Source organism: Leucopleurus acutus, assembly GCF_964270905.1.
Source record: "Leucopleurus acutus genome assembly, chromosome: 1".
Classification (NCBI taxonomy): domain Eukaryota; kingdom Metazoa; phylum Chordata; class Mammalia; order Artiodactyla; family Delphinidae; genus Leucopleurus; species Leucopleurus acutus.
Genome location: NC_139142.1, coordinates 1,557,675 through 1,585,575, shown reverse-complemented (window position 1 = coordinate 1,585,575; position 27,901 = coordinate 1,557,675). Strand labels below are relative to the sequence as shown.

At 51.9% G+C, this 27,901-nt stretch overlaps 2 protein-coding genes across 12 annotated transcripts in view; one reads left to right on the top strand and one right to left on the bottom strand.

Annotated features, from left to right (window-relative positions):
* KLC1 (kinesin light chain 1) overlaps positions 1 to 21,674 on the top strand; it is a 58,823-nt gene extending 37,149 nt beyond the window's left edge. The window contains exons 13-16 of one of the 11 annotated variants that reach the window (XM_082848185.1): positions 2,983 to 3,093; positions 9,992 to 10,122; positions 20,873 to 20,945; positions 21,307 to 21,674. In XM_082848185.1, the coding sequence (XP_082704311.1) occupies positions 2,983 to 3,093; positions 9,992 to 10,122; positions 20,873 to 20,945; positions 21,307 to 21,309 (318 nt within the window). In that variant the 3' untranslated portion in view covers positions 21,310 to 21,674. Of the gene's footprint in view, positions 1 to 2,958; positions 3,121 to 7,809; positions 9,971 to 9,991; positions 10,123 to 13,950; positions 14,018 to 15,093; positions 18,932 to 20,872; positions 20,946 to 21,306 lie in introns of those variants that run through there. The other 10 variants (XM_082848183.1, XM_082848184.1, XM_082848182.1 and 7 more) reach the window with 10 other exon arrangements.
* Positions 19,717 to 27,901, bottom strand: XRCC3 (X-ray repair cross complementing 3; the record flags this gene model as incomplete). The annotated part of the gene is made up of 7 exons (XM_082848316.1): positions 27,844 to 27,901; positions 26,048 to 26,185; positions 25,695 to 25,907; positions 22,404 to 22,558; positions 20,154 to 20,366; positions 20,022 to 20,068; positions 19,717 to 19,936 (listed from the first exon to the last, which is right to left on the bottom strand). Exons 1-7 carry the CDS (start codon positions 27,896 to 27,898, stop codon positions 19,717 to 19,719), a joined length of 1,041 nt encoding a protein of 346 aa, XP_082704442.1. The 5' UTR covers positions 27,899 to 27,901.

Below are 27,901 nucleotides of genomic sequence, written 5' to 3'. Positions count from 1 at the left end.
CACAGAATGGGTGGACATATTTGCAAATCACATCTCTGAGGAGGTCTAGTGTCCAGAATGTATAAAGACAAAAGGACCACCTAATTAAAAAACGAGCACAGGACCTGAATAGACATTTCTCTGAAGATGCTATACAGCTGCCAACAAGCACATGGAAGGATGCTCAACGTCATGAGTCATCAGGGGAATGCAAATGAAAACCACAGTGAGGCACCACCACACACCCACTGGGATGGCTAGAATTCAAAACCAAAACAGAAATAGCAAGTGTCGAGGAGGAGGTGTAGAGACTGGAACCCTTGTGCACTGCTGGTGGGGACGCAGAATGGTGCAGCTTCTGTAGAGAACAGTTTGGAGGTTCATCCAAAAGAGAAGCATAGAGTTCCTATCTGACCCTGCAAGTCCACTCCTAGGTATACACTGGAGAGAATGGAACACAGGTACTCAAAAGAAATACAGCCGGTTCTCGTTATTCATGGTACTTATGTTCTATAAAGTTGCTTTGAACACTGAATTAGCAAATACTGAACCATTGTTCCTAGGGAGATACAGAGTTATGTTCCTGGGAGCCTCTGGTCACATTTACTTCGATCAATACATAACCTTGTTTTAGGTGTGTTTCTGTTTAAAGACACCTTATTTAGTATATGTTGTTGATTCATTAGCATCGGATTCATGGCCAGCAGCACTGTAACTTGTGCCTGAAGGGAGCTTATCTTTCTCCATAAGGCACACCCCAGCCTTCTTGCGCTTAGGAACACCAGAGGACACTTTTTCACCGTTTTAAACAGTGAAATCGCTGACTGAAATGCGGAAAACATGGCACCAGATGATTTAGACTCGGGGAGGGAGGATGCTTGTTCACATTACAAGGTGAAACAAGAAAGCAGAGTGTCACCTTGTTCGATCTTAGCTGGGGATGTGCGTGTCAGGTGACTCGAAGTTTTCTCCACTTCATGTGTCTGTGAATGACCATGAAAGCACTGCGAGTGTTGATTTTAGGATTACAAATGCGTTTTGGTCAGTGGGTGAATTAGCAAATATGGCCTCCGTAAGTGATGATGGTTGACTGCTCCTGTGCACATACGTTCGTGGCAGCGTTACTCTCAGTAGGCTGAACGAACACACAGACACAGGTTCGTCGGTGGATGGATGGATACACGAGGTGGTATATCCATGCGATGGAATACTATTTGGCAATAAGAAGGACTACTGAAGCACTTTGCTTCATCAACTGAGGTATTTTAGTTATGCTGAAATACAGTTGTAAAGAACATTCAGGAAAAAGGCTTAGTTCTTGCCCCTTAATTACCAGTTTTAGAGTAAGGAGTTAATGTATTACTGTGTATGTATGTGCATATAAAGATGGCAGGTTTTGTTTTCTATTTTTAGTGCTGGAGGGACAGGTGTGGCTTTCTCCCCTGAATGGTGTGTGTAGCCTATTATGCAGTTGTTGGTTTAAAGCCACCTTTTGGCTGGGATTAAAGTTACCCATAGGGACCTTAGAATTTTTTCCTTCAAGAGATTCTGTGCAGAGGGATTAGAGAAGGCCCAGCATAGGTGTTGTCAGTGGTGCTCTCCTAGCTTGTGCCCTGCAGGAGCCCCTTTCTTGACTCCTGTCGTCCTTCCCAGGTCTTCTGACTCTGAGGGGCTACTGTTCAGGGGAGGGCGCTCTGGGTGTAGGCAGCGTGGGATTCTGGCTCGACTGGTGGTCCGTGGTGCTCCTTCATGACCAGGCTTTGCTGTAAACCAGTGCCAGATAGTGTTTATCCAGCCAGTGGTGTCTAGAGTCATGAGCTGCAGATGTTTAGAGAAAGGGATGTTGCTAGTGGTTTGTTGAGAACAGCCCCTCCTGCGCCTGGGAGGGCCACGGTCCGCTTCACTGTGGAGGTCACCACAGCACATGGTCTGTTTGGGTATTGTGCCCCCCTGAGGAGGAAACCCTCAGGGTCATCGAAGGGGCAGTATTTGCATGAGCTGTTCGGGTTGAGATTCCATTTAGAACATAAGACATGCTGCACCTGGTCATCAGATGGTGCTGAAATGCACATGGAGAACGTTTGCTGCTGGGTGTTAATCCAGTTATGTTTCCACTCAGATGTGCGTGGGGTGATTGTTGAGAAAGTAGGCGAGTGCTTGCTGCTGCTCATCGCTCTGTGGAGTAAGAAAGTTTGCTGTTAAAATGCCTTTTGTTAAATAAGTGGCTAATTATTTTTTTTTGCGGTACGCGGGCCTCTCACTGTTGTGGCCTCTCCCGTTGCGGAGCACAGGCTCTGGACGCACAGGCTCAGCGGCCATGGCTCACGGGCCCAGCCGCTCCGCGGCATGTGGGGTCTTCCCGGACCGGGGCACGAACCCGTGTCCCCTGCATCGGCAGGAGGACTCTCAACTACTGTGCCACCAGGGAAGCCCTAGTGGCTAATTTTTAAAAATGTTATACTGAGAACAAAGTAATCCGTGAGTTTTCAACCATGTACTTATTTTGGAGGCATGGAACACCAGGCACTTAATGTTAAAGTGTCAAAAACTGGGCAGTTTCCCAGCATCTCACCATGAAACTTCCAAACATAGAGTAAAGTTCAGAGGATTTTATACCCGTGTACCGCCTCCTAGATTCAGTCACGAGCAACTCTCCCATCGATCCATCCTTCAGTCCTTTTTTTTTTCCGATGCCTTTCAAAGTTGTATACCTCAGTACACTTCCTTTTAAATACTTCAGCGTGCACATCATAACCTGGAGCTCAGTATTTGTTTATAATTTTTTAACATTTGAGGTAAAATTTACATGCGGTGAAATGCACAAGTGTTAGGTGTACATTCCTGAGAATCACTGTTCTGATTCTCCCTCCAATGTTTAAGAACTGTTTTTCCCCTAATATACATTTAGTTATCTTAGAAATTCCCAATAAAACTTAAGTGCTGATGGATCACACCCTTTTCCCCCTGCCTGGCTCGCAGGGTCTTGACAATGCTCACAAACAGAGAGTAGCTGAAGTGCTGAATGACCCTGAGAACATGGAGAAGCGGAGAAGCCGCGAGAGCCTCAGCGTGGATGTGGTCAAGTACGAGAGCGGCCCTGACGGAGGGGAGGAAGTGAGTATGAGCGTAGAGTGGAACGGGGTAAGTACAGTACACAGCGCGTGCTCAGCCCGTGCTGCGAGGCCCCGGGCAGCAGCCTGGGCCGTCTCCCACCGGGAGTGCTTTTTGGCATCTCCTGGCTTAACTGCTAGACAGCCTACTTTTCTCAAATTAAGTGCGAATTAAGCTTTTTGTAAGTTCTTCTGCTAACACTGAAGTCTGCTGTTTGCTTGAAGTAGTAATTTCTTCTTTTCAGGGATCCATGAGAGCTGTTTGGCTTAACCTTGAGCACTTCAATGCTGATTGAGTGTCCTGGTTTTTAAAGCATAATCCATAATTTGGTTTTATTTTAATATTAGGATTAGTGTGGCAGATAACTAACTCGCTTTTTTAACTTACCCATTTTCGTTGCTAACTTCAGTGCTCCTAATTTCACTGACGAGGCTGCTGTAGATTTTGTTAGAATTAATTTAAATACTTCCAAGGAAAAGGGTGATTCAGACAGAACTCTTCTGTAGAAGAGAACAGGTCAGGAGTGAGAATGTTAGGATGGCTGCTCTCCATGTCCCAGCTCAGTCCACGGAGGGCCCAGCGGCTCACTGCTTTCCATGGTTACCTGCCGGAGGCTTTTGCGTCCCGAGCATGTGCCTCTATTAGAAACATGTCACCTCTGTGGCCAGGCTCTGCCTCTGCCTCTGTGGAAATTCTTACCACTGCTGTTTCTCCAGTATTGCCTTTTGGACATTTTCTTTCTAGTGAATTTTTGTAACACGTGGGTAATTTTTTTGTACATTGAGCTGGTGTCTTTGGAATTCTGCTTTTATGGGGGAGGGTTGAATGCAGGATTAGGTTTAATGCATTCAGTTGCAGTGTTGATTTTTTTGAAGTCACGTAATGCAATTTGATTAGTTGTAATTGTGCAGATGTTTTTCCAAATGGTAGTTTGGGGCTTTCTTATAGTCTATCTTTTTGAATCTATTTATTCTTTGGGATTTTCTACAGCTGTAGCAATTTGGTAAGGGTCAGCACTCTAGTTGACATTTTATACAGAATGTTGTTGGCCAAGCTTTAAGGGAGAGCATCTCTTTCGACTGTCTTTACCTGGCAGCTCCCTTGCTTTGGTTTCCCTGTGCCAAGACAACCAATCAGCATCTGCTTTGACCACTCACCCTGTCGGGCAGTCGCCCAAAGTGAAATGAGGGCGGCGCTGCCCTACTCGTGTCCGCGTCCAGCCCGCACTGTGTACTGTACTCTCCCCGTGGTGGCTGTTGTCTGCGTGCTTTGTGTAGAGGGCCCCTCCTTTCGCTGGTCTTCAGGAGCCAGAGGGCAGGGTTTGATCCTTTAGAATGAAGTTCTGGAGGAGCTTTCTTTTGAGACAGTATTTCTAGGTCAATCTTTCTATGAAATCACGTGAAAATAAAATTATTGACATCTCAGAGTTCTATTACTGTCTTCAAGACTGAGACTCGGGGGTGAGGGAGAGCTGCTTTCATTCCTCTGTGGCGGGGCGGGCGGGCGGGCGGGCGTCACGGTGCGGTGGGCAGAGGTGGGTACCCCCTCCACCCCGTTCCTGCTCTCTGCCCTACCGCACATTTCCTCTCTCACTGTGGACATGCTGTCACTCAGGACACACACGCACACGCTGGGTGCTGGATACCTTTTTACTTGACTTTTAGACACTAGCGACTCTGCATCTTTGACGGAATCCACCCCAGGGCGCTTCGCCTGGGCTGGATTCAGTTGACTGAAAGAATCTAGATTGCAGGTCATCCAGTGCAGCGGTTCCTAAACTCACTTTGAGCAGCAGAAGGAACCCTCGCAGAAGGAACCCTCCCTTCAGATGGGGCTTATGTGAAGCAGTAAGTAAATAGAGAACTGCTTGGGTTAACCAGGGAGGGACAGTCGAGAGCTGGCGCCTGAGGCCACCTCTCAGACCAGCACCGCCCCCAAACGGGAGGCCTTGGCTCTCAGACTGGTTTCCTTTGGGAGCTCTGAGGCTCTGAGAAGTTAGTGTGGCTCTTCCAACACTTGACTTGAGTTTTATTTTCAAAGCATGCATTTATGTTTTAAAAAGAGGCAGGAAAGGCAGTATGCACCCTTAGGTGGTGTTTGGTTTTTTCAACATCTCTTTTGGAGTATAATTGCTTTACAATGTTGTGTTAGTTTTTGCTGTATAACAAAGTGAGTCAGCTATACATATACACGTATCCCGTATCTCCTCCCTATCCCACCCCTCTAGGTGTCCACAGAGCACCGAGCTGATCTCCCTGTGCTTTGCAGCTGCTTCCCACTAGCTGTCTGTTTTACATTTGGTAGTGTATATAAGTCCATGCCACTCTCTCACTTCATCTCAGCTTACCCTTCTCCCTCCCCATGTCCTCAAGTCCATTCTCTGTGTCTGCATCTTTATTCCTGTCCTGCCCCTACGTTCATTAGAACCATTTTTTTTTTCAGATTCCATATATATGTGTTAGCATACGGTATTTGTTTCTCTCTTTCTGACTTACTTCACTCTGTATGGCAGACTCTGGGTCCATCCACCTCACTACAAATAGCTCAATTTCGTTTCTTTTCTGGCTGAGTCATATTCCATTGTATGTATGTGCCACGTCTTCTTCATCCATTCCTCTACCCTTAGGTGCTCCTCAGATGCAGCTTTATTGAGGCACAGTCGTGTGCAACCAGAGGAGCCCAGTTGAAGCTCACCTTGGTTTAGAGGCTCACACACTGCTGTCCTCACATTATCTCTGTCCAGGTGTGAGGATAAAATGTTTAATGCTGTCTCTGCATGAGTGCAGATTTCCCTGGGATTACAGGGCAAGCAGATTAAGCATTGTTGCTATTTGCAGCCACTTTCCTGTGTGCATCAAGATTTTCTCTGTTATGCGTCAAGATAAAAGATAAAAATAAATTGGGAGTTGAGGTGGGCACTGAGGCTGGACCTGTCTGTAACTTCACGTTCAGATCACAGGTTCTCTAAGGCAGCCTCATTGTTCTTGTTTACTTTAATCATAAGAACTTGTTACCCGTTTATAATGAGAAAATGCTGTTTAGGTTTTATTTTATATTGGGGTTCTACATTAGATTTTAATTTTTTTCAAAAAGGATTTCAGCGCTCCTTATAAAGTTTGGAAACCACTGCTGTAGGGAAGGTGCTGAGCTGCTCTGTGGGGAAGGTGCACACAGCCCTCACTTGGGTTTTCACAAACATTTTCACAAGCCACCAGGCGCAGGCCTTCTCAACACTCAGAAATAACATGGACCACAAAGGGCAGTGTGGTCAAAGACGAGACAAACGAGGTTATATAGTAGTTACTCCCCGCAGATACTGCAAGTCTGGATCAGCAGAGAACTGACTTGTATGCTATTAAGATATAAGAAACGTAAGGCTCCTGGACATATTCTAATTCACGTGAAGTTTCTGGATGAGATTCTTCACATGGTAGATAATTTGTTTAGGGAAGTACAATTCTGTTCTTTTTCTATGTACCATAGAGATCATAATTGAAGTACTTGAAAATGTAACTTCATCAAATGTTATCTTTGTGCAAACTGTTCAGATCTAAAAGTCACTGTCGAGATAAGTCTCTTACGGTCCTGCTTCTAAAGATGCAGATGCTCTGTGCATAGTGACCCTTTCTGGGTAAAATTGACTTCACGTTAACTGTGAGACGCACATGTGTCAGTCACCGGGACCCAGGTCCCCACTGGGCCACGCAGGAGCCTTGGGGCTGCACTGTAATTAAGGAATTGCCTTTGCAGTGGTCCCACTAGGCCACCAGGAAACATCACACGTCTTACATTCTGAGCGGAACCTGAGCTTCACCTGTGCTGGCCTTTCTGTTTTCAGGGTGCCAGTTCTCTACTGGGGTCCTTCTGAAGTAGCCCCACCCCCAGGTCCCCCTCCTTTTCATACTGCTCCCCATGTTAATATTTCTAAAAGCTTTTAATACACTAAACTCTTTCCCAGGATTACTGGGAATGAGGTAGCTGTTAATTAGAAATAATGTTATTTTTGAAAAATAAAAATTAAACTAGGAAGACAACTAGAATAAACCAAAGAAGAATTTAAAAACACCAAATCACCTGAAATCCGTAGATGATAATTACTGCCATATAATTCTTCACCAATACATTATACTGTTAATTTTTGTTCAGAAACCCAGTTTTTTGATGCAAATATTCTTTCATGGCAGTATAACGATCTAGACTCTTCTGAAAGTGTTGGAATACAGTGAAACCTCCCAACCCTCTAGTCTGTTTTGAGTAGAAATCCACCTTGTTTGGGTGGGTTTGTGCTGTCCTTCCTGCTGGTTCTCAGGGGCCAGGTTCCCAGCTGGTGAGAGCAAGGAGGACAGGCAGACCTACCTGCTCCAGCGCCCCACTTCCCCTCCAGGTGCTGCTCCCCCAGCCCAGCCCAGCCCAGCCCAGCCTGCCTTGCGGGGGTGGCGGGGGGAGAGTGAGTGTGTGTGGATAAGTGTATGAAATGCTCTTGGAATCTGACTGAAATTACTCTTCCATGTTCTGTGGAGTGTCTAGTACAGGAATATTACAAATAGTGCTACTAAAGAGTAGCACTGAATTTGAAATGAACACAAGGAGTTGTACCATTTATAGAATTATATTAACATTTTAGCATTCTATTTCTAAAGAGCAGCAAGAACTTGTGTTTTCTTGTCCTCCCAGCATTGGTGGGGAGTTGGTAACAAGTTTTATTTTTCCATTTTAAAGATGAGAAAGATGAAGCTCGGGCTGGTTAAATGACTTGCTCAGCGTCGCATGGTGAGTCAGCGCGGGCGGGCTCAGGTCCCCGCGGTCTGGGGCTTCCAATCTGCCAGGACCCAGGATGCGTTGCTGCTTCGGAAATCCTTTTTCTAGTTAATTTTATTTTGGATTATCAACTGCATGTTTAAAATGTGCTATAAACTTTAAAAGTCAGTGTTTCTTAACATTTCTGAAATGTCTAAAATGTTAGTGTTCTTCAGAGAAAGTCCTTTCTGATTTCAGAGAGAACTTTATAGTTTAGTTCTATGCAAGAGGATTTCTGATAAAGTTAAATCTTTAATGAATGCACTCTTCCTGTGCATAGCAATCTTTCTTTTGGTCACTGTCGATGGTTTTTGTTTCAGAATCTCCTTATGTACAGTAACTTGAAAACCTTTTTATTGTAAGTATCAAGGAGATTTCTAGCACGGTGCCAAGTCCGTGCTCTAAAAATGTTGAATTTTATTTTATTGAGGATTAGGAGTGATTTTAGTCTAGATTATGTGAAATGTAACATAAGGTCCAGTACCTGTTTCATACGGGGCTGACAGGAGCAGACAGAAGGTAATTCCAAATACTAAAGCGGTAAAATGCTGCTTAGACTTTGTGACCTAGAAATACTGTAAGCCAAGCTGTGTTGCGTGGAAACTGGCTCTTTTCTCATGAGTTTCACTGGGCTTTCTCTCTCCGTTTCTGTCTAACAGGCCTAGCTGCCCTGTGTGACACTCACTGTCTCCTGCATGATGGGCGGCATCTCCTCCAGCTTTTCTTCTCTCTCCAGTGCTGACTGCTGTGTTTAGCAATCCCCTAGGATTCTTGTCAGAGCTACACCTCTCTGTGACTGGCCATTCCTTTGGTGCTGCTGTCCTTTTGGGGGGTTCCTTATCTCTGTATACATGTAGCTTTGCCAGATATGTACTTAGTAATATAAACTGTGTTAATAAAACCATTTACTGTGTAATACATGAGTTTAAAAACTAAGAGCAATTAGCTGTTCACTTTGATAAGAGGTAGTTAGTAGTATCCCCCAGGTGTTACTGCAATGGCATGATGGTGACTGTGACACTACCTAGGCTGTCAGAGTAGGGCATGTGCTGCTCCTGTCGCGTTTGGAGACCTGGTGGGACCACCCTGGGCTCTGGGCGCTCCCCCTTAGGATCGTGCTCAAGTAGAATTTGCTGTGTAGTCTTTGTGTGAAATTTTGGCAATTCTGCTTTTCTCTACTAATCTTTAAGTGTTCAGTGATTTGTGTATTTGTGTCTTTCTAACTTCTAATAAACTCACTCCAACTGACCTGTGTCTTGGTGTCTGTCTGCTTGGTAGACCTTCTCATTCTTTCCATGGAATGCAGCATTGCCGTAGCTTCTAGAAGTGGTGGGGCTACTGTTAATCTTACTAAATGATTCATTCTGAGAATAAAAGTTGTTCTATACACATTTTTTTCACTTTGTGTATTTGATTTTCATATCCAGATGCTGCCAAGTGTTTCACTTATTAATGTCTGAATCAGTTATACGAAAGCTGGGCACTCTTTCACTTGCTTCCTACAAGGCATCTAAGGATTTTTAGTTATTTGTATAGAATGAACGTATTGTTTAATTTTCCCACTACATTTATAATCAACATTTAATAAAACTGTCCTATAAAACTTAATGAAGAAACAGTATATCTACTGCATGTAGATGAAATTGTTAAAAGGAAGTTGCCTATGTCAAACCTAAATGTTTTAGGTCCTGTACTGTTTCATGGACCAGATGCTTCCTTATTTATTAAACGTGGAGTTTGATTTTGGTGATCTTCCTAGAAGCTGCCTTAATTTCCTTGAGTCTTTCTGTGTATCTTTTGTTTCAAAACAGTAATATAATTAATTTTCCTTTGGGGATTTTACTACTTTTGTTTGAGCTTTTTCATGTTCAAAGGTTTTCATATTCATTGGATTATCTTTCATGAAATTTAAAATGGATAGATTTCTATTTAAAGTGTATTTACATACATGGCGAATTGATAATTTCTGTAGGAATCACATTACCAGCACGTCACAGACCGGCAGGTCAACACGATGTGAATTCTTGTTTTCATTTAGCTTTGTCTCTTGCGGGTTGGGAGGGAGAGCCGTGTGGCGCTTCACATTTGTTCACGTTTTTTTCAGGATGGCACTGGATCTTTAAAACGCAGTGGTTCCTTTAGCAAACTCCGGGCTTCAATTAGACGCAGCAGTGAGAAGCTGGTTAGGAAGCTGAAGGGAGGAGGTTCACGAGACAGTGAGCCAAAGGACCCTGGGTAACTATCGCCGCCCCCGCCCGCCCGCCCTTCTCGCCCGTAGACCTCAGAGCTGCGTTCCCGCCTGCTTCCCACACGGTAGCAGTGCAGAGGGTTAGTAGCTGCAATACGACTTTTGCCCAGGTTAGGTTGAGAAAAAATTGTGAAATTTCCTGCTTAGAGGCTAAAAGAGCTGAAGCTTTTGAAAGAAATTTATGGAATTCTTTGATTTTGTTACATGTTCAAAGAAAGCCTTAGCAGTGGAAAGTAAGAATTTAATATTAAAATATTGAGCATATTAACTTGTTTTCTCTAAGTATGCATTATTCATTTTTAAAACCAGCATTAGCTTAAATCCTTTAAAGTTAGTTTTAATCTTTTAAAATCAAATGCCAGCTGTGACTATATTCAATCTCATCATACAGGTGTTACTATAGGAAGAAAAATGGTTTAAATAGAAGGATGACAATTTCAAGACTTTTGTTATAATGAGTTTCTTTAGGAGATTTAAAAAACCTTAGGTTTTGCATGTGTTTAGAAAAGGGTCTCTTCAGTCATGAGTCTTTTAGGGTCTTTTGAACAATAACTTTTAAGTTATCAAAGGAATTTGATTCTAAGATATTCCTTGCTTTTTATAAGGTTCGTCAGAGGAAGGGTTCTTTGTCCTTCCCTGTTAGTGCTAACAAATTGCCCTGGTTTCTGGGTTATTTCTGGTGTAAACGGCTTCCTGTTTTTGGATGCGTTTCTCACAGAAGCACTGTATTGTACTGTCAGCTGTTCGTGAAACTCAACCTCCCTAAAATGGTACCTATTTTGTAAAGGTTGATTCTTATCTTAGTATGACTCTGTTTTAAAGTATTTCACTTTAAGTTCTGTAAGAATTCTAATGTCTCAGGACTGAGACCGAGTTCCTTTGGGTAACGTATGGGAGTATAAAGGTAGGTGCGTTTACAGTTGTGCGCTTTGCTGTCTGTAAGGCATGTCCCGTGTCATTCCTCTTGTCATCAGTCGGGGCCTGACTCCCGAGACCCCTGGGGTCGCCCAGCCGGGCTCTCTGCCCCGCGCCTCACCCGCACCTGTGGGGAGAGGGGCTGGGCTTGCCCTTAGCTCCGCCCCCACATCTCTGCTGGCGAGGGACTTGCTTCCCGATGGCTTTGGAGGCAAGAGGAGCAGTTGGATGTTTATATGCTGCCATTGCCCTCTTCTCAGAAATGCCTACAATCTGCAGAGGGAGTTTCCCGCGCTCCGCCCACATCCGGTGTGAAATCGCCAGAAGCTGCGGTGTTGGAAGCCACTGGGGGCTTCAGCGGGCGCGTGGGGCATCGGCCCTGCCTGGGAGGAGGCATGTGCGCGCTGCCTTAGGGAAGTGGGTCCTAAAGTGCCCTTGTTCGGTTTCCAGAGCTAAAGTGATAGGGTGCTGTCTGGCCTCTCACAGCGTGGGGAGGGGCTGAGCAGATCGCTGGGCCCGCTGAGTCCCCGTCCTGACCCTTCGGCGTGTCTCATGCGTCAAGTGAGGGTGCGTCACGCGCTCTGTGCCGTGCAGGCCGTCGGCCGGTTCTGCCAGGGCAGACGCACTGTGGCCTGGGGTTCTGGATGTCTCAGAGCTCGTTAGGGCAGCGTCCAACTCTGGCACCGAGTCCTGGACGCGGCAGAGCTCACAGTTTCTCCTTCTTCACGTCTTTCTGTCTTTCCCGTGACGCCGCATGTGTGGACGCTCCCCAGTACGGATGTTCACGGCGCTAAGAACGCTTTGCCAGCCTGACCTGATGAAAAGTAGACCCACACACTTGCATATCTTAACAGTTTTCCCATGTGATGTTATTTGGGTTGATATCTTACTAAACTTTTTGAAAAACTAAATAATTTAGAAAGTTTATCCCGTCAAATGCATGGAACAAAGTAATCTTTCCAGGTAAGAGCAGCGATCTTTATTAACTAGACCAGTGGCTCTCAAACTGGAGCATGCCTCAGCGTCTCCTGGAGGGTTCCTAAAACAGACTGCAAGGCCCACCCCTGCGTTTCTGATGCAGTGGGGCTGGGGTGGGGGGGGGGGCGGGGCGAATTTGCCTTTCTAGCAAGTTCCCGGGTAGCGCCAGCGCTGCTGGGTGGGCCACGTTGTGAGAATCACTGAAGTGGGTGCCCCGGGAGCAGGGTCTGCAGCCTGCAGTGGGCACAGCTCCAGGGAAGCACTGGACTGCTGGATGGTCTGGGCACCGCGAGCTTCAGTGAGAGTGTGGGTGCGATTCTGAAGAGTCACTGATGGGGCAAGTTGTTCTTTCACTTCACCTTGTAAAGAAAAGGAGGTTTGAGGACAAAGTTTGTGTACCTTTCTTAGGAAAAGGTAGCTGGCCAATTAAGTAACAGAATAATTAAATATGGCAGAATATAATTCACTGGTGATTTGGTTTGATTTTATCCTTTGTCCTTTAGTGGTTCTGAATAGAGGAAAACCTGTCCAGAGCTCTGGCAACACTTGTGTGGGGTTCATTGGGATATTTTTGTCTTGTCCTAGGTGGGAAGTTTGGGGAGTGAGTTCTGTAATACTTGGGGATGAGCCAGTTAAGGTTTTGCTTTTAGTGTTTGTTTAGTGAGAGCTCAGTAAGCGCCTGCTGTTTGCCTGGCACTGTGCCTGTGGCGCTGGCGGCCATGCGTCCATCACGTGGACCTTTGGTCCCTGCAGCTGGTGCGCGCGCGTGTGTGCGTCTGTGTCTGGTTGTGCTCAGCCTTCACACCTGTGCTTCACCCTTGCAGCCATGCCCTCAGCTTGTAAATAATAGTGGTCACTGTTGATTTCATAGTAGTTCAAATTCAGAATTACTGATCCTATTATAAACATTTAAAAATAACCCTTCATATTGGTTCTTTTAGCTTTAAAAGAGAAGGTGGCTTTGTTTGAGGTCATCCGTGGTGGCAGTAAGCACCTATAAGTTTATAAGTTTAGATTATAGGTAATTTGTAAGATATTTTATTAAGTATCTTAAAGGTGTTAAACGGGAGAAAAAAGTAAATTTTATATATATATATATAAAAATCAGTATGTTTTTTGTAAATGTAAAGCCATGAAATATGTTTTAAATTTTGGTTTCTGAGCAGAGAAATACTAGCCTTAGAGTTTATTTTACTAATAAAAAATTATTTTTGCCTAGTTTTAATACAGAAAAATCTACAAAATACAGAATATATTTATGCATTTGATCTTAATACTGAGCTTTGAGGGTCTCTCTCTCTTTTTTTAATATTTATTTATTTGGTTGCGCCGGGTCTTAGTTGTGGCCGGTGGGCTCCTTAGTTGCGGCATGCATGTGGGATCTAGTTCTCCGACCAGGGATGGAACCCAGGTCACCTACATTGGGAGCGCAGAGTCTTACCCACTGTGCCACCAGGGAAGTCCCTTGAGGGTCTCTCTCTGACGCGATCACTTAGGGGTGAGGTTTACGGGAGTCGTTGAGGATCCCTTCCTGAAACTCATCTCAGGAGGCTCCTCGGGCTCCCACGCCGAAGTCAGCGGGTGGCATTGGCAGAGCCCCTCTGCTCCTATAGGAGCCAGGTTTTAACAAGTGAAACTGCAGCGACACTGGCTTTATGGGGCTCGAAGATAAACTTTTTGCTGAGAAAGACGCAGAGGAACTTCGCTTTTTTCTGCGGGGTGCAATAGAGTAGATCTGGGTTGTACGTGTATCCCAGTGGGTATCCCAGTCTGGGCGAGATAAAGGTCTCCTCTCCGTTAGGGATGGTCCCAGGCCCCCATGGTGACAGAAGCTTTGGAGGGGTGGCTTTGCTGTGCTCTCTGCTCCTGGTTGACTGATGTGCTGACGGTTTGTCCTTGCATGTCCGCCGTCCTGGGTGCAGCATGAAGCGTGCCAGTTCTCTGACTGTCCTTAACATGGGTGGCACGGCGGCCGCAGACCATTTCCAAGTAAGGAGCCCTGCCCCACTTACACGCTTTACATGTTGGCTGGACCTTCCTCACCACTGCTGCCCTTTGAGCAGAGCCTGTGGACTGCCCCACTTACACCCTTTACATGTTGGCTGGCCTTTCCCCACCGCTGCTACCCTTTCAGCAGAGCCTGTGGGCATTTTAGTGTTCCTGATTCAGGACACACAGACACCATAAATGACACTTTCGTAGTCGGCATGAGCTTAACCATCTGAATTATGGGAATGTTGTGAACATTCTCAGTGTACGAATTAATGATCTTTACAAATACGTTGATTGACAATTAAAAATTAAATATTCTGATAAAGTAATATCAAAACTTGGCCAGTTGTTAATTTGTATGATTTTAGCTTCTAGTAGTTTATAACTAATATAATGTCTAGCTAAGCTGTTCAGTGTTTTAAAACTATTCAGAACTTCACTAAGTACAGTCACTTTGACAAATAGTCTTTAGCACTTTGTCACCTGTCCAAGTCTCGCACAGACCGGTCACCTTTGCACTTAAAACTGTTGGCATCCTGTTCTCCATTACAAATGGCCTTTTTATTTTCCATGTGTGACTGTTGGGTGCGCCCAGGCCTCTGGCCCCTTCTGTGGCCTGGCTGCTGTCCACCAGGACCAGGTGTCCTGGTCCCCACACCTGTTGGTGCAGCAGCTCTCCCAGTCACCTCAGTCCCACCGGTAAACTATTTGACGCACAGGGACGGTGACGGGCTGGCAGGAGTGCTGGCCTTCCCCCTCACCCCCAGCACGCTGCGGGGGGCGGCTGTTCCCAGGATGCTGTCATCGGGCCTCTAGTTTAAAAGCTGCAGGGTGCTGGGAGGATGCACTCCTGACGATGACGACAGAAGAAACTACTTTTGTTTTTAAAAGGTCTGGAGCTAACACAGTCCTTTTGCTCCCCTTTCTTGTGTTTTGCACACACACACCTGAGCATCAGGACTCTCGTGTGTTGATGTGAGTTGTGCAGCTATTGTTAGTGCCGAGACCACTGGAAGCTGGCGTCATGTGAGGTACTGGTTAAGAATAATTTTTCCATTTGTTTTTTCACGCAGGAACGAAATAATTGTCTGGCAGACTCCAGAGCTCTCAGTGCCAGCCACGCCGACCTGGCCCCCACGGGTCGAGGCAGAGCTAGATTAACCCCCAAGGCTAATGAGCGCTGAGACCCTCAAAGCTTGGCCAGGCCCCTCCCCCCTGCAGGGCGGCCCTGGGGTCGCCTCCCTTCCTGGATGGTGACCTCCACCACCTGCTGGAGGTTTGCCCCGAATTCTGTTAGGCGGTCTGCAGCCCTAGTGCCTGAGAGCTGCCAAAGCCCGGCGGTGGGACCCGGCCAGGTATGGAGCTGGCTCAGCGCACTCGGGGTCGGCCGCTGCTCATGGACACCGGCCCCAGCACCGAAACCTGCTTTCAATTGTAATACTGTGTTAAGGCTGTTCATTAAGACTGGAACCTTAAACTACATCCTTTGAGACTAGGAATCCAGTGACCTGTGGCAGCGATGCTGGGATTAGGGAGCGGGGGAGATGGGGTAGCTGCGGGGAGGCCTGCATCCCCTCCTGGTCTGCATCTCAGCCCCTTTGGAGCCCTTTTCCCTCCTCCAGGCCTCTGTACACTAGCACACGGAGACGCATGTGTTCCTTTTAAAAAGCTTTTCTTTGTAGCGTTAAGTAACACAGGGTGGGTTCTGACAGATGCATCTTACTTTATTTTTTTAATTTATTTTTGGCTGCATTGGGTCTTTGTTGCCGTGCACGTGCTTTTCTCTAGTTGTGGTGAGCGGGGGCTACTCTTTGTTGCGGTGTGCAGGCTTCTTATTGCGGGGGCTTCTCTTGTTGCAGAGCACGGGCCCTAGGTGTGCAGGCTTCAGTAGTTGTGGCTCACAGGCTCAGTAGTTGTGGCTCACGGGCTCTAGAGTGCAGGCTCAGTAGTTGTGGCGCATGGGCTTAGTTGCTCCGCGGCATGTGGGATCTTCCCGGACCAGGGATTGAACCCGTGCCCCCTGCACTGGCAGGCGGATTCTTAACCACTGCGCCACCAGGGAAGGCCTGACAAATACATTTTCAAACCAACCCTGAGACATTATTCCTTAAGGGAATCCGTGAGACTAGCTGGTAGGCTAAGAAGGTGTAATTCCAGATGATGCCAACTGTACAAGGGCACATCCCTGCTGAGGAGGTTTGAAAGGATCTGGAAAGCTGTGAGCGTCCTTGTGAAATGTTGTCAGGGTTAGTTTCTAGTTTACCTTAATGTTATCATATGGGTGGTGTCACTGAGCAAAGGCGCTTCCAGCCACCTTTTCCTCAACAACTGCACTGGGCTGGGGTGCTCCGTGCTCCCTGGGCTCCCTGTGGGGACTAGGGGGTGCTCACTGTGGGGTGCCCTTGGACTGCACGTGTCCTTCACCCCCACTGTGGACCTCGGACTGAGGGTTAGAGGCAGCAGCGTCCTGGGGTTTCGGTACAGCAAGGCTAGACTTTAACTTAAGCTTTGTTTAAAAGTTTCTATAATTCAGTAGTGGATCACCTCAGGGCACTGGTGCTTGTGTTGGTGAGAGCTGCTGTGCCCCCCCCAGAGGCAGACACCCTGGCCCGGTGTTGGGGGCCCTTGAGGCTGACCGGTCTCCTGCAGCCTGTCTCCTCTGGCCACGCTCCTTTCCTCAGCTCCTGACTCCACTTAGGTTTTGCAGTTTCCGATGGATCAGGAACTTTCAAAATGCTCTCTAGAGGTGTTTAAAAAAATATGATGGGTTGTAAGAAACCACTGGAAAAAAGAGCAGAGCTGTGTCCCCATGTGGGCACTGTGGCCCTTTCAGGTTCACGTTTAGGTGCAGTGGGGGTGATGTGTCTGTGTCACATCAGAACCAGGAGGGGACCAAGCTGTCCTGGCTCCTCCTCCCACTACATTGAAGTTTCCTCCCAGCCACAGAGCTGGTACAGGACATCTGAAACCCACTCGGTTTCCCTTAGTGACAGTTGTCTCTGGAAAAACAAAGGGCATTTAGAAAGAATAAACATGAGGCTAAGAACAGGATTTAATTTTAAGCTTCCAGTTGGTGAAAAGAGACCTTCTTTGCAGGGGCCTTAGTTGAACCTTGTCTGGCTTTGAGCCCTCTGGCCCTGGCTCCCCGAGGGTTATGGTGGCCTTTGTAAGGCCACATGGAGACAGCATTTGGGGTAAGAGAGGCTCGAGGGCCTTCCTGAAGCTGGGTTGTAAAAGCCTTCGTGTCTCAGAGGGGATGCTACCTGGGACTCGGCAGTGTCTGATTTTTGAACTTGTATCAAAATAGAGAGAAGCCAGGTTGTAACCTACTTGCAGTCTGGTAGTCAGGATTTTAACATTCTCGGAGAGAGCAGTGGGGGTGGTCCAGCCCTCCCTCTTCCTTTCCTGGTGAGGGGACCCTAGGGGGCCAGCACCCATTTCTACACTGTACTGTGTCTATCAAGTTAGACTCCCCTGGTCAGAGGACGGACTGGCAGTGGAGCTGAGGGTCTACGTGAGTGTCTGAGGGCTGAGGTCGTGGAGAGCTGGGCCTCCTGACCCTTGCGCCCCTCCCCAGGCGGAGCAGGCACTTCCGGTGCTGCAGGGATTCAGGTAGTTATTTTCTGAAACTTAAAAAAAGTCCCTATTATTTGTTTGGTCAGGAGGCTGCTAGGAGTATCATGTAATTAGTTATTGTCTTTACAGTAAAGTGTAAGTACTGCTAAGAATTCAGAGTTTAGTTTGTAGCACTCATTGTTATAACTTCATAGAATGTTCTGGGGAAGGCATGTTACATCTGTACGAGGCCAACTTTTGGTATGTTTAGACGTTGTACTGTGTAATCATGGGATATCTGGAAACTAAAGCAGCACTGGATAGCACCAACCAAAGGGGAAGTTCAAGTGAGCTAAGCGAGCATCGTCCTGCACACGTCTCCTCCGTGCAATCGGGCTGATGCGTAAAGACCTGTGCGGCTTCCACTGAGTTCTCCACCACGACAGGAGGACTCAGATGGTGTATACAGTGGTGTGCAGCTACCCCTCGGGGGTCACAGGCCTGTGAGGACTGTCCGATTGTCCCTGGGGTGTGCTCTGGGGGATGGGATTGGCTGAGAGGCCAGGGAGGTAGGGTGGACACTGCTTTGGGACTTGGTGTTCCTGAGACACAGAGAGAAAACCCCACTGCCAAGTTCTATGGCCCCTGGTGGGTGAGCACCCCCAGGGCGGCCTGTCTGCCTGGTGGGCGGGTGCGGCTGCCCGGAGGCTGAATGTGGGTGTGCTTGTGCTGGTCCACACCTCTGCAGGGGGTTGGCCGTGAAACATACCTTCTGTCTTGGAGCAGTAGTTTTCTTTTCTCACTGTTGGTGTGACTCGCCTAGGAAATCATTTGGAACTGTTTATATTTACTTACAAAAATAAAGTGTTTTATTTCCTGTTGTAAAGCCCCTGTACTTTTGTGGAAAGGCTCTCTTGTAAAACTCCAACCCTGAAAGAACCCTTTCCTGTTTAACGTTAGGCACCCAGTCTTTTTAGGGTCACAGACTACTTTGAAAACATGATGAAAGTTGTAACTGGATCATCCGGTCCTAGAATGACGTGCACAAAGCATGTGCCCCGTGACAGGGGTTTACCGCCCCGCCCCAGTGAGCCCGTGGGAGCTTGGGACCAGTGTCTAGCTCCTGGAGCTGTGGGAGGGTGGCCACGGCGCTGAAAGTGGAGTGACAGGGCTGCCCCAGGCTGTGAGGACAGACGTCACGTGTATGAGTCCCGAGGACAGTGCCTGGCAAAGAGCAAGCGCTGGTGAGGGTCCAGGGGCTGCAAGTGCCTTCCCGGCACGTCTGTCCGGCCGGGGCTGCTCTGTGCCGGGCAGCAGCGGGGAGGGGGCAGAGGCAGGGCGATGATGGGGGTGAAGGCGGCGCAGCCCTGCCGGAACTGGGCAGTCACGTCCCTTGGTGACCGTGGGGCCTTGTGCTGCCACGACCAGATGCTCAGATTCTGGAGTTTCTGGCCCGATGCAGCAGGACCCCGGCTGATGGGAGGTCCCGAGTTCTATGCACACAGTGCAGGAGCGCCCTGCCAGAGTGGATGCGCCCCCAGGCCAGGGCTGGCGGTCCCGGCCACTGTGGCCAGCCTTGGAGGAGGCACTGAGGGCACAGCGGGATGTGCTCTCCCTTTAGAATAGTTCTCGTCTGCCCAGAACGGATTTCCCGGCAGATGGGCCAAGCTGGCGCCGAGGCTGCTAGCGCTCGCTGCGGGCTGGGGGGCTGGTGGCAGGGGCAGCGCACAAGGCACATCTCCCCGCCCCGATGCCTCTCCTGGACCCTGCGGCCTGGCCTGCCATGTGTTTTCCACCCTGTGCCAGACCGGGGCCAGGGGGTGTGCTGGCGGCCAGGAGCCGACAGCCCAACCGCGGGGTGAGGAGGGCCAGTGGGCGCTCGTCTGACCTCGGCCCCGCTGTGGCCCGAGGCGTGGGTGTTGGATGCGGAGCCTGTGGGGGGTCAAGGTGGAGGCCCTGTCTGGCCGGGGCCCAGGGGCCTGCATCCAGGCGGGAGCTAACGTGGGCCCAGGGGGAGGAAGCTGCTGCTTATTGTAGAGACGCTGCAGCAGCCGGCGGGGATGGGGGCAGGCTGTGGATTCTGGGCGCTTCCCGCAGCCCCTGGCACCTGAGGGGACCCTCACCAGAGGGAGGGCCACACGTCAGCAGGACTCAGTCCCAGGTGTCCCCCGCACACCCTCAGCGGTGACCGTGTAGGAACAGGACGAAGGCGGCAGGTGGGGGGCGGAGAGCACCCTCAGGGTGCGGCGGGGCGGGGCGGAGGCGGCCTCCTCAGGGCGCAGCCGGTCGGCCATCAGCCTCACCAGGAGCTGGTTGGACCAGGTTATGCCCAGGGCCGGAGAAGCCCGCTCTCCCCCGACACTGAGACAGAAAACAGCCCGACTGTCCTGTGCTGTGTGTGGATCTGCGGGCCCCGCCACCCCTGCCCTCGGGGCGCCCCACTCACCCCGGCGGCCCGGCTGCCACACCCCGCTCCTCTGTGGATTCCGTCACCTGGAGGGTCCAGATCGGGGTCAGCGGCGGTGAGGACCCCGCCCCCCCCCGGCCTCGCCCTCCCCGGGGGTGGAGGGGGGCCCACCTGGTTGATGCACAGCACGGGGCTCCGGAAGGTGCAGCTCAGCCGGCGCAGCTCGGCCCCCAGCGCCTGCAGATGCCGGGCCCTGAGGGCCGAGGCCGCCTGGTCGAACTCACAACGGAACGGGGCTGCCACGGAGTCGATGACCACCAGGCGGGCCATACCCCGCGACAGCAGCACAGGCACCTTCTTACGCACGCACTCCAGCAGGGTGTCCTGGAAGCCGAGGGGAGGTGGCCGTCACCACCCGCGCGGGGGGCGGGGGGGGGGGCCCTCACCACGCCCTGCCCTGGGCCATCACGGTGGCCGGGCCCCTCCCCTTCAGTGGCCCCATGCTGGGCACCGACCACCCGGACCACCACGGTCACCAGGACTGCCCAGCCCCACCCAGTGGAGGGAGGAAGCAGGTGTGCGGGGACCTGAGTCTGTCCTGCCACCAGCGTTGCCTCCCACGTAAAGACCCCCGGGCCGCGCCCAGGCTGTGTGCTAGGACGCCAACCGGCGTGGGTGGGGCCTCAGGTGCCTCCAGGCCAGCCCCACCTGCCCCCCAAGGCCCTACGCATTGTGCTCGGGGCAGCCCTGTCCCTTGGGGCCGCCTGGCCCTGCCGGCCTGGACTCGGCCCTGGTGCCCAGTGGCCACACACTGGCCGTCCCGTCAGGCACTCCTGAGAGCTGTTGGGTGTCTGGGATGAAATTCGACTCTGTGCTTGTTAACTCTCCAGGGTGTCTCCAGCAGAGCCCCTCTCTGTGGAAAATGACAGCAGCAGCAGCGGCCTGGAGGACGCCAGCCTTAACGTGAGTCCTGCACCCCTTCCCGCCACCTCAGGCAGCGCTGGGGCACCGGGGGGCCGGGGGCGGGGGCAGGGCTGCACCCGCCTGCTGCAGCGACGGGACTCCGAGAGGGGCCTAGCTTGGAGACCCCGTCCCCCGGGAGGAGGCCTGGGACCCCGAGGCTCTGTTTGTGCAGCAGCATCAGGCCCTGGTCCGCACCTCCCGCTTCCCCCCGGCAGGGCCCCCCAGTTGCTGGGCAGACACCAGCGAGGGGCTGGGGGCCTCCTCCACCAGAGCTGCTCCCGGAACAGAACTTAGGAATGTGCCCCCACCCCCCGCCGGGGTCTCGGCGGGCCGGGCCCTGACCCGCTGCTGCGTTTCTCAGTGAGGATTCTCAGTGAGGATGCACCGGAAGGATGAGGATTGTGCTGCTTGTGTGCATCCAGAGGGCCCTGTGACAGCCAGGGGACGGTCGTGAGGCTGGAGGGCCTGGAGCCGGAGCCTGTAGCACTGACCTCGTCTTCTCCTGTGTCCACGCCCTGAGCACCGTCACGCTAATAACCGCGCTGCCCACCGCCAGCGCGCACTCACCTGCAAAGCCACGGCCGCGCTGGGCCCCTAGGGGACAGCCACCTGCCGCCGGTCCACCCCGGGCCGCCCGTGCCCTGAACCAGCCCGGGCTCGCGTGCCACCGCTCATCGTGTCACTTCCCCGTGCTATGTGTGATCATGTATTTTACGGTAAAATTTTTTAAAATTAAAAGTTTATACAGCTCATCCTTTACCGGAAATTCTTTTTACAGCAGTTCTTAAGTGGGGAAAGGGCCTGGGTGGGTGGCTCTGCACACTTGTGTTCGGTGCACTGGTCTGTACTCCGTCTCCCATCTCCCTCCTGAAGCCTTTGCTTCGTTATTCAGCCCCAAACAATGACCTCAGCTGGCTGCTCCCCGGCCGCTTGCCTGCCCCCTGCCCCCTCCCCAGGGGCCACTGCCCTCGGTGTTCCCACCGCTGTCTGCCCACGGGGAGGGCGCGTGACCCGGGGACGGCTTCCAGGTGTGGTGTCGCCCCAGCGGCCCTGCCAGGCGTGCTCAGCAATCGGGGGGGGGGGGGCTCGACAAGGGGGCTTTCCCCTCCTTCAGAGGCAGAGGTACAACCCTACACCACGGCTGCTGCCGGGCCAGTGGCCTGGACGGCAGGTCCCGTCCTCTGGGCCGCGGGCACCTCTGTGCCCTGCTGGGGCCTCCTCTAGGGGGCAGGAGGTGGCGTGTCCGGTGCCCTCCCTTGCCCGCTCTTCCCTTGGGGTTAGGCTGCCAGAAACACACTGGACGCTCAGTTCAGCCTGAGTCCAGGTAACGAGTAGTGCCAGCCTGAGTGGAGCACACGGCCCCCAGCAGGCGACTCGCCGCAGGCGGGCACCGGGGCCTGACCTCACGGGTCGTGCACGTGGCCCGCCCGCACGGCCGGCTTCCCCTCAGACGCTTACCACGTCGGCTGCGTGCTCGATGAAGATCTGGTGGCCAAACTTGATTTTCCTGAGCACGTCCCCTGGGACATCTATCCGCAGGCGCTGCTGCTGAGCGATGAGCTGCTGCAGACGCTGGCTGGGGAAGGCGTCCTCTGTGCACACGTAAATGGCCCCTGGGAAGCCGCAGGGCGGTGAGCAGCTGGGGGTGGCCTGAGGCCGCCCCGCCAAAGGCCAACGACCCTCTCCTTCCTGCACTGCCTCTCGTGGGTCTGCCCCTCTGACCCAGCACGGGGGCCGGCCGGCGCCCACCTCCCAGCGCAGGCCCCTCGCTGCCGGAACTTCACCCTGTGGGTCTGCCTACCCTGGGCTGTCCGAGTGGGAGCGAGGGGAACTGTAGGGGCTCCCGGCTTTCGGAAACGCCCCCTCCTGCAGACACAGGGAGATGCCCCTCCCAGGCCCTGTTGGGCGGATGTTCCCTCAATTCCACTGTCAAGGCTCCTCCTATGGTTCTGGGCTACCTGGTGGTAACTGTCTTTGCTGCGCCTGGAAAAGCCAGTAAACAAAACACAGGCGATGCATCACCAGGGGCCTGGAATCCCCACCAGAAGATACCCCCAGAGTCCTGCGCTGAAAAGAACCAGGGGCCACCGATTCTCAACAAAGGCCCCAGGACAATTCAGTGGGGAAAGAGTATTTTTAACAAATGGCGCTGGGACAGAGACACCCACGTGCAAAAGGATGAAATTAGACCCTTACCTCATACCATATAGGAAAACTAAATCACAATGGATCAAATATGAGAGCCCAAACCACAAAACTCTTAGAAGAAAACACGGGTAAACCTTATGACCTTGGGTTAGGCAGTGGGTCCTCAGACATGACATCAGAAGCACAAGCAAGAAACAAATTGGACATCATCAAAGTGAAAAACTGCTTTAAAGGACACCAACAAGAGAGGGAGAAGACAACCGAATAGAGAAAATACTGCAAATTGTTTATCTGATGAGTTTAGTGGCCAGATAATATAAAGATCTCCTACAGCTCCACAGGCAAATAACCCAGGCTTTTAAATGGGCAAGAGATTGGAACAGACATTTCTCCAAAAACACACGAATGAGCAGCAGCACGTGAAGAGACGGCCAACGTCACCGGCCACCGGGGGTGCGGTCGGCACCACGGTGAGAAGCCACCCACGCTGGCGTCAGAGGGACAAGCGTCGGCTCAGACGTGGAGGGACTGGAGCCTCCTGCGTCGTTGATGGGAAGTGAAACGGTGTAGCCACTGCTGAGAACAGTCTGGCAGTTCCTCAAAGAGCGGAACACGCAGCTACCATACGACCCAGCAATCCCACTCCTAGGTGTCCACCCGAAGCCACGCACGAACAAGAGGTGTGAACAACCCACATGACTGTCAACGGATGAAAGGGTCACTAAGTTGTGGTCTGTACACGTGAAGGAACATTATTCAGCCCTGCAAAGGAAGGAAGCACCGACACGTGCTCCAGCGTGGGTGAACCCTGGGTGAAAGGGCACATGTGCATGATCCCGTGTATCTGAAATGTGCAGAACAGGCGGATCCATAGAGACAGGAAGCAGATGGGTGGTTGCCAGGGGCTGGGGGAGGGGAGAGTGCGGAGTGACTGCTCATAGGGATGGGGCTGCTTTTTGGGGTGATGAGATGTTCTGGAACTAGATAGTAGTGGTGGGTGCACAACTTTGTGAAAATGATAAAAACCACTGAGTTAAATAAAGAGGAAGGGCCTCAGGACTTCCCTGGTGGCACAGTGGTTAGGAATCCGTCTGCCAATGCAGGGGACACAGGTTCGAGCCCTGGTCCAGGAAGATCCCACGTGCCGCGGAGCAACTAATTGCCCGTGCGCCACAACTACTGAGCCTGTGCTCTAGAGCCCGCGAACGACAACTACGGATCCCGTGCGTGACAACTACTGAGCCTGGGCTCTAGAGCCCGCGAACCACAACTACTGAGCCCGTGCGCCACAACTACTGAGCCTGAGCTCTAGAACCCGCGAACCACAACTACTGAGCCCGTGCGCCACAACTACTGAGCCTGAGCTCTAGAACCCGCGAACCACAACTACTGAGCCCGTGCGCCACAACTACTGAGCCTGGGCTCTAGAGCCCGCGAACCACAACTACTGAAGCCCGCGCGCCTAGAGCCCATGCTCAACAAGAGAGGCCACCACAATGAGAAGCCTGCGCACCTCAGTGAAGAGCAGCCCCTGCTCACCACAACTGCAGAAAGCCTGCGTGCAGCAACGAAGACCCAACGCAGCCAAAAATAAATAAATAAATAAATAAGAAAGGCCTGTGATCTGGCGGTGCGCTGGCTGAGCCCCACCAGGACTCTCAGGGCCACGGCTAAACCTACCGTTCCTCTCGCTGTACCGGTCGCGGCACCGCCCCGGGGAGGGGACCCAGAGAAGAGCCAGAAGCACTGACACCACGTCCGCGTGCCCGATTTGTGAGTGTGTAACTTTCATTTTGACCCGATTCTGTTTCAACAGACTTTCAAACTTGGAAAAGAGATGCAGGATGGAGGGAGAAGCACCCTCTGACCGTGTCAGTGGTGAGCTCCTGACCCTTGAGGCCTCCCTAACCTTCCCTGGCACGTTCCAGCCCATTCCCGGGGGCAGGGCTGCCTGGGGAGCCCCCGACGTGGCCGAGACCCTCGTCACAACGCCGCGGCACCCGTGTTCTCCGCATCTTGGGAGAGGCCTGGACAGAAGGGTCACAGCCAAACCCACTCGCACGGCCCTCGAAGCTCCTCGCCCCACACCCTATTGGGCGTCTCACTGGGACAGATGAGTGGGGTGCCCGCCCACAGAGGGGCTTCGAGAAGCTGGCGGCGAGGTGGCCCAGCGTTTGAGGGTTGGCGGGGAGGAGCTCCACGTTTTCTGAAGTGCAGAGCCGCCTGGCCATTCTTTTCAAAATTGGGCCTTTCAGACCTGATTTGGGAAGTCACTTTCTCAGGAAAATGTGCCTCAGGCCCCACATTTAATGCGGTCACAGTGGCCGCGGGCCAAGCCTCTGCAGGGGACATGTCGCTCGGAGTCACCCCAGGCCGGCTCTGTCCCCCCTCGGCCAGGCCCCGGGGCTCTGCACTTTCCCTCCCACCGAGGGGTCCCTGGCCCCCCTCCCTCTCCTGAGGCAGGAATCGCAGAGCGGTTGTGAAGACAGAGACGGGAACCCTGGAAAACGGCCCCCAGGGGCAGCCTCTGGCCTCGAGGGCAGGTGCCCGTGAGGTGACAGGTCAGGACCCCTGCCCGCCCCCCGAAGTGGCCGCACTCACCGGCCCCCAGGCCTCCGTGTCGCCGTGGGAGCTGCACGGCCAGGCAGAGCTGCAGTGCCAGCTGGGTCTTCCCGGCGGAGCTGCGTCCGGCCAGCTCGGTGATGCCGTCCAGGGGCAGCCCGCCGCGGAGGAGCCCGTCCAGCACGGGGCAGCCCAGGCTCAGGCGCTCGTGCTGCTCAGGGAACTGCTCCTCCTGCTGGAGCAGGTGGAGCGCTGGGTGCGGGGAAACAACAGGTGAGCCCAGCCCCGCACAGCCGCCCCCGGGCCAGGAGGCCCCTCGGGCTGCAGCGCCGTGGCCTCTGGGCTTAGCCCCACACCCCACTCCTCCAGCCAGACCCCAGGGCACCGGGCACCTGTGCAGACGCTGCTTCCTTGCAGGTGTGAGGAGGCCGCCTTCAGTAAGCGCTGCACGTCGGGGCCGGAGAGGCGGGTCAGTCTCTGCAGGTCTGGTCCAGAAAGATGCAGAACCTCCTTTACTGACCTCAGTTTGGCTGAAGGTATAGAATCAATTACAAGACAAGGTCAGACACAGCAGGGACAACAGGTATCCTCCAGTTCTGGGGACCTGGTGGGCAGAGGCCAGTCCACCTGCTCCCTGAAGTTGCAGGGACCCCCAGATAGAGGGCGACCGTGCCGGGACGGGAGGGAAGGGGCCTGGGGAGGCCCATGTCTTGGCTGCAGAAGCCGGATGCTTGGGCCTCTCCCTGGTGCCGGGAGCAGCGGCCTCCGCCTGGTCCCATGCCCGCCCGGACACATCTCCCAAGACAGGTCTGTGTGTGCACAGCCTGGGAAGGGCCCGGGCCGAGTCGGGGGAACCATGCACGAGGGAGAAGCCGCAGGAAGGGATCCAAAGGAACACCCAGGCCACGGGATGGCCAGTGGGGTGAACAGACAAAAGAAGAGTCAGCATGCTGGTGGCAGTACCGCGGAGGGCTGGGTTACAGGGTGAACGGCCCAAGGGAGCTGGTGTTTCATGAGGAAAATGAATAATTTTGAGCTTAGATAAGCACATTACTTTCAAACGAGTAGAAAGAAAAAAATACGCTAAAAATAGATCCAACCAATCCAGAAGAAAGCATAAAAGAAAAACAACACAAAAAATAGGACAAACAGCGCAGCATAATAAGGGAGGATTAAACCTAAATTTATCAGGAATTACCTTAAATACGTATGCACTGAGTGCTTCAGTTAAAAGACAAAGACTGAATGAAAGGGGAAAACAAAACTACTGCTGTGCTCTCAGGATGGAGGAGCAGGGGGGCACCCTGCTGCCGAGCCCTGCGCTCACTCAGGTCCCCTGTCACCTGCTCACAAGCACCTGATGTCGAAGCATCCCTCACAGACACCCCGGGAGGCAGGGAGAACAGAGGGCGGGTGCGGGGCACCAGCCGGGCTGCGGAGGGGCCAGTGCAGCCTGGGGATGGACGCGCCCAGATGCCAGCAGACTCGGTGGGCTGGCCAACCCTTTGAGCATTTAGAAAAGAGCCACTGCTGCCTGACAGACCTGCTGTGACGTGGGAATAATCAGAAGTACAGAGGAGATGCAGTGCATGAAAAAAGGAGGCAACCACTAACTCAGGGGGGAAAAACCAGAGACGGTACAAGAAAGGAAACAGTCATAACCCTGGGTTCAGTGGCAGCCATTATGTCCCTAGTCACAACCCTGATGGCTAATGGGACCCAAACTGTGTTCCAACTGTGGGGGGGAGGTGTGGAGGAAGCAGGGGCACACGGGCACCAGCCTGCCCTCACCCCCAAAACAGGAGGCCTGTGAGGACTCATAACACAGACAAATCAAACACAGCAACACAAGCACACTCGCCAGCAACCCAGACATAAATACAAAATGCTGCTAAAAGACTCGTAAATGGTAAGTAGTTCCGTTTCACTTTTCAGACACTGTGCGTGTACTGCTTTGATGAAAATGATATTAACTTAAAAGAAGTCCTTTCAGTTAAAAACACACACAACTGAAAAACCTGCGGCACATTCCAGCATCAGGGCGTTGATCAGGACCAGCTGTCTTGGGATCAGTAACCAGAGGGTCCCCGAGGCTCGGACAGGCAACCTGGTAAACCTGTTCTACATGAGGTGATCTGTGCGTTCATACTTTTACACAATCACTTTATATAAACATCAGCAAACGCACCTTTCTTAACTGCAGCAATAATTCTAGGATTCAGGTCCAACTGATCCACGTCCATTTT